At 54.2% G+C, this 10,873-nt stretch overlaps 1 protein-coding gene across 1 annotated transcript in view; it reads left to right on the top strand.

The window, feature by feature from the left end:
- The first annotated feature begins 5,212 nt into the window (after window positions 1–5,212).
- Window positions 5,213–10,873, top strand: part of CHIC2 (cysteine rich hydrophobic domain 2) — a 55,578-nt gene continuing 49,917 nt past the window's right edge. The window contains exon 1 of the mRNA XM_040966670.1: window positions 5,213–5,403. Coding sequence (XP_040822604.1) covers window positions 5,285–5,403 — 119 coding nt within the window. The 5' untranslated portion in view covers window positions 5,213–5,284. The remainder of the gene's footprint in view (window positions 5,404–10,873) is intronic.

The following is a 10,873-nucleotide window of genomic DNA, read 5'->3' as shown; positions in this document are numbered from 1 at the left end:
ATTTTTAATTGCCTCCTCTAGACTTATTTAATTTTGAGTCCTACCTACAGTTGCCTTAGCAGGGTCAGGCCAAATTATTTCACAGGCCTTATGCAGCCCATGAGTGGGACGTTGCCCAGATCCACTGTAAGCAGGGATACCAGAGAGCCCACAGTCCACCTGCCTTCCAGCTTCCTATGGAATCAGCATAATGATGGCCACTGGCAAGCCAGGACCCAGATCAGCTAGTGCCTCCACCCTGACGTGCCTGCCTCCAGAGCCAGGAGAAATATGTTCCTGCTCTTGAAGCACGCAGCCTACAATGGACTGAACGCTTTTGTCTCCACAACATGAGCAGGTGGAAATCCTGCCCTGCATAATGACCCTGATGGAGGGCCACCACACGACTACCAATGTGACCGTCAGGACTGCAGGCATACAGGGACCAGACAAGCAGTAACCAGACCCAAGATACTGTGAACAATCTGGCTTTCTCCTCTGGATATAGCCAAGTAGGGAATGAAGAAGAGAAGGTTCTAGACAAGGGGGATAGCAGGCTGAAGCGACCTGAGGCCAAACAGAGCAGGCTCAATGACTTAGAAACCAAAGAGATGGAGGTATGAGGAAGGTGGTGGGAAACTGGTGCATGCTGCAAGAAGTCTGAAATTTATTCTAAAAGCAAAGGAGGTGAGGATTGAAAGCCATGCACTGACATCATTAGATGTGCATTTAGTTGTTTAAAGATTTATTCATTTCTTTTGAAAGAATTACAGAGGGAGACAAAGACAGAGAGAGGTCTTCCATCCACTGGATCACTCCTCAGATGCCTACAGCAGATAGCTGGCCAGGCTGACGCCAGGAGCCAGGGACCAGGAGCTTCTTCCAAGTCTCCCACGTGGGTGCAAGGGCCCAGGCACTTAGACCATACTCCACTGCCTTCCCAGATTCACTAGTTGGGGGGCTGGACTTGAACAGCGCCCATATGGGAAGGCAGCATTCCAGGGGGCAGCTCTGCTTACTATACAGAATGCTGGCCCCTTTATTTATTTTGAAATATATAGCCATCTGAAAGCAGAGTTCCAGAGAGGAAGGGAAAAGGAGAGAGACAGACTCTTTCATCCACTGGCTCAGTCCCCATACGACCGTAAGGGTCGGGACTGGAGCAGGCCAAAGCCAGGAGCCTGGGACTCCATCTGGGTTGCCTACTTGAGTGGCAGGGACCCAAATAATCGGGCCATCTTCTGCCACCTTCCCAGGTGCATTACCAGGGAGCTGGGTCAGAAGTGGAGCAGCTGGGACTGGAACCAGTGTTTGCCTGGGACATAGGAGTTACAGGTGGCAGTTTACCCTGCTGTACCCCAGTGCCTGGTCAGCAGATGGTCAGTCTTCTCTCTGTCTGCCCAGCTGTTCTGTTTCTGCTCATTATGCCCTTTTTGGTTAGGGTGTTGCCTGTAGATCACAGCGCTTCTTTCCATACCAAGTGTGGCCCAGCTCCTTAGTCTTAATGCAGTTAACACTGAATTAGGGCAGTTTTGTGGGGAACCTATAAAAAACAGCTTAGGAAATGGTGATTTAGTAACGTGACTTTTATGGCTGAAACTTGTAGCTGTTGAATAGAGTGAGGAGGCTTTTTGAAGGTGGAGGAATAAGGAAACAGCAGCGGTTTTTTGAGTTTTGGGGCTTCCAAGGCAAGACTGGATTAAAGGGCCAACAAACCAATTTCATGACCTCTTTAGATCTGTGATGTACAACCACAGTTTTCATTTTAAGATTAAAAAAAGACCTTAGGAAATTGTGTTTTGGGGCTGCTGTTGCAGTGCAGTGGGTTAAGCCCGAGACATTGGCATCCCATCTCAACACCGGCTTGTGTCCTAGCTTCCTATCCAGCTCCCTTTTGATGCGCTCGGGGAAGGCAGTGGAAGGTGGTCGAGTGAGGGAGCCCGTTATCCACGTGGGAGATCCAGCTCCTGGCTTCAGCTTGGCACAGCTCTGGCCATTGAGGGCCCTCGGGAAATGAACCAGCAGATGGAAAATCTCTTTCTCTTTTTGTCTCATGCTCTATCTCTGCCTTTCAAATAAATATATTTTAAAAAATACAAAATACATAATTTTTTAAAAATTAGACATTTATTTTGATTGCAAAGATAGATCAGATTTACAGGGAAAAGGAGAGACAGAGAAAGACCTTCCATGTGCTGGTTCATTCCCCAAATGGCTGCAGTGCTGGAGCTGAGCTGATCTAAAGCCAGCAGCCAGGAGCCAGGAGCCAGGAGCAAGGAGCCAGGAGCCAGGAGCCAGGAGGCAGGAACCAGCAGCCAGGAGCCAGGAGCCAGGAGCCAGGAGCCAGGAGCGAGGAGCGAGGAGCTAGGAGCCAGGAGGCAGGAACCAGGAGCTTTTTCCTGGTCTCTCACAAGAGCGCAGAGTCCCAAGGCTTTGGGCCATCCTCAACTGTTTTCCCAGCCCACCAGCATGGAGCTGCAAGGGAAGTAGAGCAGCCAGGATACAGACCAGTGCCCATATGGGATCCCAGAACTTGCAAGGTGAGGATGTAGCCATTGAGCCATTGTGCCGAACCCTAAAGATTTATTTTTACTTGAAAGGCTGAGTTACAGAGAGAGGGAGAAACAGAGATTTACTGGTTCACTCCCCCAAATGGCTGCAGTGGGCGAAGCTGAGCTGATCTGAAGCCAGGAGCTTCTTTTGGGTCTCCCATGTGAGTGCAGGTGCCCAAGGACCTGATTTCCTAGGTTATTAGTAGGGAGCTGGACCAGAAATGGAACCGCTGTGACTTGGACCAGTGTCCATATGGGATGCTGGCCCTGCAGGTGGAGGATTATGCAACTACACCAGCTCTTCAAATATATAAAAGAAAAAAAGTAGGTTGAGTATGCCCAAGATCACTGAACCACAAAGTGAAAGAAACAACGAGATTCTACTGTCAGAGCCACTGTCTTCCAAGGATCCTGGAGCTTCCATCAGCTGTTAGCCCTCTGGTCCGAAGGCAAAGGGCTGGAGAGGTGTGTAAGGGAGTCATCGGGGTGAGTGTGCACCAGGAAGAACCGAGAGCATCACAAGATGGTTTGGCTCACCCCAGGAAGAGATGAGGGAGGGAGTTTGAGCAGAAGCCAGACCCTGGCGGGCCGGGGGTGGAGTTTGGAATGATGATGTCAGCGCTTATTAAGGAAGCCTTTGACTCATCCTCCTGGCCCTGGCGGCCCTATGGCAGGTCCCACACCCTTTTGCTAGCTCTGTCGGGCTTCTCAGCACAGCACAAGCACGACGGAAACACACACAGCCCCGCTTGCTGCAGGCCACGGCAGTCCCTGAGGTCTCTCTGTCCAGTTCCAGGACCGTTCCTCACAGCTCTCTGAGGGCTTGCTGACTTGCCCTGCCCCTTAGAAGCAGAGAGTTGCTCTCCTGGCCTCAGGGGGCTGCCTACTCTGGAAACCTTACTGCCAAGGGGGCAGCCCAGGCACTGCTCAGCCACACCCTCACCCCTGAGAGGGAAGGTGTTCCCCAAGTCTGCCCAGGTGGGAGCCCTGACTGACTGAGCCACAGAAGGGGCCAGGGATTCTTCCTGAAACCCTGGTGTCTCTCTCTCCCATCTCCCAGGCTTCCCCCCACCCTTGACATTCACTGTTCACTTTGGAAATCAAACTTCTCTTCTGCCTGCCAACTGCCTCCCAGCCTTTTATTTCTGCATTAAGCTGGGAAGGAACCCAGGGAGCTTTGTGGGTAACGCTGACCATTGCAGGACAGCAGGGCAGGGCGCGGCCTTGCCAGCCAGCGGCTCTCACTCCGTTTGTACTGTGTCTTCCGGTACCTCCTCTACACAGAGCCACCGGATCTGCCCCGTAGCCCCGTGGGACACACACCATCAGACTCAGTGGCTGTGTCCCAGAAGCCAGGCTCCAAGCCATGGTCAACCAGCAGGCCCAGGCATCTCCTGGGTGCACCTGCGTGGCTGGCAGGAGGAGGACTACCTCGGCCACTCGTCTGTCTGGGCAGAGGCTGCTCTGGGCAGGCAGGAAGTCTGACACATCTCCCGGGTTGCTCCATGGTCAGCTCCTGGTCAACCTGGCTTACTTCCCACAGGAGCTGGCTCGGCATTTCCCCGCGGTCCCCCTGTTACCAGAAATGCCCGGTGGGTTCTTTCCTCAGCTTAGTATAGAAATAAAAAGCCGGGAATCTGTTGCAAACAGAAAAGTTTATTTGCGAAGGGACCAGGGAGCAGGGAAGGGAAGGAAAGGGAAGCACCTCTGGGAGAGAAGCCTGGAGGTGGGGTGCTCTCGAAAGAGGAGGGAGAGAGAGACACCAAAGGTTTGAGGAAGGGTCTAGGGGTTTTAAGCCTTCCGTGACCCCTCCTTGTTGGGCGGGAGCCTACAGGTAAGATGTTTCCCATTGGTGGTCTCTTAATTAATTAGAAATGGGTGGGCAATGCTGGTGCCACCCACCTGAAGGTGTGGCCAAGACCTCAGAGGACCTGGATGGTCTCACCCCGGGGGCTCCTTCGGCGCTGGCCCCACCTCAGCTAGGACCCCCAACACGGTTCTTAAAGAGGTGGCCAGCGCCGGGGAGTGTCTCCTCGGGAGCTCCACGCCGCTCCTGGGGGTCAGCCCTGGCCAGGGAGCTGGCACAGGAGTTGGCAATTCTGATTCAGAGGAATTCACAACGACACCACTGTTTTCCTCTGACACGGGACTCCAGTGGCCAAGAGACCCGAAACTGAGGAAAACCGGGGTGGACCACCACGTCTGTCGGGGCGGCAGCTTTCCACACGCCGACGGGCGAGCGAGACCTCGGCGCCGCCGCCCCGTGCCCGCGCCTCAGGGCCCCGCGCGCTCCCGCCCCGCGCGCTGGCGGCCCCGGGGGCGCGCGCGCCGGCCCACGCCCGCGCCCGCCCGGCCGGCGCGCGCGCGTCGCGCACTCCCGCGCAAGTCTCGCGATGCCGTAGCCGGCTGCCGGCGCTGCGGGTGGCTCGGGCTGTTGCTGTGGTTGCCCGAGTTGCGGCGGCGGCGGCGGCCCCCGGGCGGATGTTGACACTGTTTGTTGTTGTGAGTGCTCAAGGGTAATGGCGGCGGCGGCCCGGACCCCGGCCCAGCTGTAGCCGGAGCCGAGACAGCCGAGAGCCAACTCCGCGCGGCCTCGGAGCCCGCGCCGGCGGCTGCCCCGGCCCTTCGGCCCCCGGCCCCCGGTCCCCGGCTCCCGGTCCCCGGCAGCCCGGCAGCCCGGCAGCGGGGCGCACGCCCCTGGAGCCAGGCCCCGGTGGGCAGGGGCAGGGCCGGGGGGCGCGCCGAGGCTCAGCATGGCGGATTTCGACGAGATCTACGAGGAGGAGGAGGACGAGGAGCGGGCCCTGGAGGAGCAGCTGCTCAAGTACTCGCCGGACCCGGTGGTGGTCCGCGGCTCGGGTCACGTCACCGTGTAAGGCCCGGGGCGGGCGAGGCCGGGCTCCGTGGGCTCCCCCGGGTGCGGGCGGGAGGGGCGGGCGACCAGGAAGTGAGAACTCAGTGTTTCCCCTTTGAGGTCTCCCAAGTGGGGAGCCCGGCGCTGCCCCCCTGCTTCCCCTGCACCCCGTCTCCGCAGGCCCTGGCCAGGGCGACGGGATGGGAGCCCCCTTCTCTTCCGAGAGGATCTGCTTTTCGGGGTGCAAGTGTCACTCAGGGACGCCGAGGCCCCGCGAGCTTGCGAACCTAGTGGCCCGGCCCAGAGGCCAGAGCTGGGCCCAGGGGAAGCGCGGGTCAGGGTCAGTGCGGTGTGTGTGTGTGTGTGTGTGTGTGTGTGAGACACGGGTCTTCACCGTGGATGGCTTGTCTGGTTGGGTGGGATGTCTGAGCACCTAGGTGCAAGGAAGCTTTGCAGAAATCACGTGTGTTCGTTCACAATGAATTTGGAAGCTAATCCTGAGGCTCCGCGCCAGGTGCACGCACTGCTGGGCCGCCTGCAGCTGCGGGTGGGGATGGGGGTGTGAACCCTGCAGCCTGCCCTGGCCGAGTCCTGGTACCCCCACCCCCGCCGCCCCGCCCCAGTAAAGAACCGAAAGCTCTCCGAGACTAGGTGACTGCGAAAGGAATGCCAAGCGTCGCCCCGAGTACCCAGCCACGCGGAAGCAGGAAGTTGTGATTCTGTCTGTCCCGAGTTGCGTGGCCCTTTTGTGGGTGGTGAATCTCGGGTTCAGGTCGTGGGTCAGACTTGGGAGGCTTGTCCGGTGTGCGCCTGCGTGTCTCCTTTGTGGTGAGGTGATGGCCAGGGCCGTGGAGAATGGCACGGCCGGTTTGCGTTGGGGTTCCCTGTGAGGGGCAGTGGGATGTGCGGTGGGTAAGTTGGGGGTCATCAGCAAAGCCTCCGTGTGTGATCTGACAGCCATGTTGTTGTGTGTGAGTGCTTATGTAATGCTTTGATTGCTTCAGCACCAGTTGGTTTATATGCAGGTGACTTAACAAGGTACAAACACTGCCTAGTCACTGGCACAATGTTCCGCACCATGGCGACATGGTGGGGCTCAAGAGCATGGGAGTGGTGCTTGAAGTCCGGGCCAGTCCCACGGAGAAGTATTGGCGTGTACCACCATGACCTTTTCAGCCTCAGAAGCGGTCATTTAGTTCTTACTTAGGGCCTTCTCACGTTGTTTTGAACAAGTGACTCAAGACAGGAAGGTATTTCCAAACTTTTTCATCCATGCCTCATGTTGAAAGCATACCTGTTTGGGGCTGTAGTGCCACAGGTTACATTGTCGCTTGCTGCGCTGACATTCTATGTAGGTGTGCCTATGAGTCCAAGTGAGTCCTGGCTGTTCCCCCCCCCCCCCCCCCCTTCCACACTGTTCCCTGCTAATGTGCCTCGGAAGGCAGTCCAGGGCTGGCCCATGTGGGGCTCAGCAGGCAGTGAGAGACCTGGGTAGGATTCCAGGTTGCCTGCTCTGGCTGGGCCGCCTGTGGCCATGGATGCCATTTTGGGGGAGTGACCCAGTGGGTGGAAGATGAGTGTGTGTGTGTGACTGCCTTTCACATGAGCACACCCTGGCGCAGTTGGAAGACTCTTGTTGCCCGGTAAGGTGTAACTGTGGTCCTACTGTCTCCTCTGAGAGTGCTTCGACCCCAACAGGTGACCGTGGTGGTTGGCTGCTTAGTGAGAGCGCACGGTCGGGGACCTCATGGCTTGTTTCGAACTTAGATGCGCTTTGAATACACGCTGAGGAGCTTCTGCCTTGGCTCCACTGCAGGCCAGCTGCAGAAGAGGGGTGTTAGATGAGGTCCCAGGCCAGGACAGTGAAGGACAAACACGGGGACCTCGTGTGGGAGTCTGATGAGCAGTCCTGGTGGCAGAGCACTGGGCCAGGCTCCAGGGAGCACAGTATGATTCCTTCAGCCACGCCCCTCCCGGTCCCAGGCTCCAGGCTCTGCAGGTCAATCCCATCTCTGCCTTGTTTATTAATTTTTTTTTTCTAAGATAAGTATGTGAAAATGTGTCTATAGAAACCTAAAGTTTTTCATTTAATTATTTGAAAGAGACAGTGAGCTCCCCTCTTGTAGTTCCTTCCTCACACACCACTTGGCCAGGCTGAGCTGAAGCAGCAGCTGGGAGCTGGCTCTTGAGTTTCCCACGTGGGTGCTAGGGAGTAGGGTACCTGGACCTCTTACCTGCCGCCTCCCAGGTGTGTGTGAGCCGGAAGCCGGAATTAGGGGCAGCACTGGGCCCTGAACCCATGCACGCTGATCGTGAGTGAATTGCGTGTGTCCCCTGTGGGGTCTTACCTGCTATGCCAGACACCTGCCCCGGAGTAAATTCATTAGGCCTCTTCGGTGGGGGGGCATTATAGTGCCTTCTTTTAAAGATTTATTTACTTTGTTATTGGTTAGTAGGATATACAGAGAGGAGGAGAAACAGGAAAATCTTCCATGCGCTGGTTCACTCTCCAAGCAGCTTGCAGTGGCCGGAGCTGCACTCATCCAAAGCCAGGAGCCAGGGACTTCTTCTGGTCTCCCACGAGAATGCATGGTCCTAAGGCCTTGGGCTGTCCTTGACTACTTTCCCAAGCCACAAGCAGGGAGCTGAAAGGGAAGCAGGGCTGCTAGGACACAAACTGGCGCCCATATGGGAACCCAGTGTGTGCAAGGCGAGGACTCGCTGGACCCTTAAAACATTTTAATAAATGTATTTATTTGAGAGAGGAATCCGTGTCCATTGGTTCACTTCCCACATGCTGGCTAGAACAAACAGGAAGCAGGACTGGGGACTCAGCCTGAGGCTCCCTCCTGGCTGGGATGGGCCCTGCCTTCAGCCACAGGTCTGCGGGGCGTGCGTGCTGGGTCTCTAGCCCAGCTGGCCTCACCGCCAGGCCAGGCGCTTGCCCTCTGCTCCTCACCTTGTGGGAGTAAGTGCTGGAGCGGACCTTCATGCTCCGTTAGTGTTAGAAAACAAGGACTAAACAATCAAAGCTGTCATTCTGCAGCCTAGAAGTGATTCGCTTCAGTTTTGTTTTTCTGTTTATTTTACAGTTTGTTTGTTTATAATGCAGCGCAAAGAGGGGGAGGGATTTAGGATTTGTGATTCTGATTCTTCCTGTAGTGCTCCCTGCAGCCAGGAGCCAGGAACTCACAGGGTCTTGGTCTCATGCCCTTGGGTCATCCATCAGCGGCTGCCTCCCTGGAGCCTTGGGGCGAAGCTGGATCAGCTGGGGCAGGACTGGCCCCAGACGCTTTCTGCTTTGAAAACTCCAACCTGTTTTATGGCGACCTAGATAGGGATAGTAATAGTAGTACAAAGCTTTCCCTTTTGTAATTCAGTGCACCCTGTGTTGCTGGGTATCCCAGCGAGCACCTGAGAAGGTGTGTGCAGCACAGCCTGTGTGCTGCTGTAACTCTTGGATATGTGCAGTTTTACCTGTCTTGAAACGGGAGTAATTAAATTAGCTGTAGTAAGATTGGCTAAGCTTGTCACTGCCCGCTCCTACGGCCGTCTTCCCTTGCCCGCTGAAAGCAAATATCGTCTAAATCCAGATCGTTCTAGAAGGATACTGATCTGTCCACATGTTTTTAAAGTTAACTTTTACAGTGGCCTTCACATTTGAATATTTCTGCTCTTTGCTTTGATATTTTACAGTGTCACTTTTATGTTTTGAGATTGTGTTACAGTGTGAACAGCATGTCATGGTGGTGACATGAGAATGTCAGTTACCTTTCATTTTCCACTCAGGCAGCTCTAGATTAAGTTGGGGGCATAATCAGATTTTTGGAACCAGATATAAAATGTCTGATTACTTAAATTACTTAAATAAATTCTGCTTTTAAAAAAAACATTTACCACTGTTTCATTGACATGTAGACACAGTACAGTGTGACATTTCAGTACATATGTGTATTGTGTAATCATCAGATTGGAGTAGTTGGCACATCTGCCGCCTCAGATGTGTGTCATTGAAGAAGTCTGCTCTAAAGCAGTTTGGAATACAAATATTTTTATATTGACCCAGGCTTGTACTGTACTTTGAGGATAGTCAGTACCTTTCTTGGCATTCTTTTGTGTGAAAGTGAAATTTTTCCTTTATTAATTTGTGTCTAACACATTTTGGAGGAAAGTGTCATTGGAGGAAAGGCAAATGATAAATTTCTATTTTATAATATTTATCTTAGATAAAAGGCTTGAGCTCAGAATTCACTTACAAGTAGATTTTTTTTTTTTACTTTGTTTTTTTGATTGTCTTATTTAGTTACTTAGGGTACAAAAGGTCAAGGGCTACAGGAAAGTGGGTCATACCATTGTTTTCACACTAATATCATCATTTTCCCCCTGTATCTGGGGTCAGGGGAGAAACAAAGGGAGAAGCCCTCTCCAGCCTCCCTCCCATCCCAGGTCCCTGATGTGGGGCATGCTCCAAGGGTCCTGCTCAAGCAGTTTTGATAGTTCAACTGTTCTGAATTGCTCCCAATCTCGCCATTCCAATCGCAGTGAAATCTCTTCAGAATCCACTGGCTGACATAGGCCCTTCTTGGTTGGGGTTCTGAGATCAGCAGTTCAGTTGGAGGGATCTCCAGAGAAACTTTGTCTGAGGTGATCCCAGACCTGATTCTTGTGTGTGCTTGCCAGTACAGGGTCGGGTACAGTCCGTCACCCCAATCAGCTTATGCACATGCTGATGGTTGCAGTTGCTGGATTGGTTCTGTTTCTAGCCCTGTCTTCCACATGAACTGATGGGTGTTGCAGTCCAGCCCAATCCTGTCCACTTCATACTTGGCCCTCATGCAAACCAGTGGGAGCTGCAGCCTAGTCAGGATGACTCCCCATAACCCCCACCAGGCCTGCCCCCTACCCTGGTTCCCATGCTTGCCAGATTGTACTGCAGACTTGTTCAGTCTCTCCCACATCCCATTTAGCTCTCATACATGTCAATGGGCATTGAAGCCTAGTTCAACCCAACCAGCCCTACTATCCAGTCCACATACATACTGGCGGGTGCCTTTCTGCCTAGCCACCCTCTGTCCCTGTCCTGGTTTTCGTGCTCTCCAGTGGAAGTGGTAACCCAAGAGGGAGGTGCCCACTCAGCATCCCTACTAGGCTACTCCCACTCCTAGATTATGTGCTCTCCAGGTGGTTCTGGAGTTTAATTTGACAAATTAAGCTTCCAGTGCCAGTCTCTGCCAGCCAATGCTGCGACAAAGCCCCACCAACCCTCACCCACTTTAACTTTTGCTTGCACCAATCTGAACAGTCAGTCCAACCTGGCCCTTCACTGATCTGACTCACATGAGGCCCACAGGTGTTGTAGCCCTGCCTGGTCTGGTCTGCCCCATCCCAACTCACCCTCTCCAGTAGAAATGGCTGTCCAGCAGGGGAGCCCGCTTTTCCCCTGTCGGTTCTGCACCCCCCCCCCCCCCCCACCGTTCTCACATGTGCT

Source organism: Ochotona curzoniae, unplaced genomic scaffold, assembly GCF_017591425.1.
Source record: "Ochotona curzoniae isolate NIBS_2020 unplaced genomic scaffold, NIBS_Ocur_1.0 scaffold_4506, whole genome shotgun sequence".
NCBI lineage: Eukaryota > Metazoa > Chordata > Mammalia > Lagomorpha > Ochotonidae > Ochotona > Ochotona curzoniae.
The sequence above is the reverse complement of the archived record's forward strand: the minus strand, read 5'-3'. Positions and strand labels throughout refer to the sequence as shown.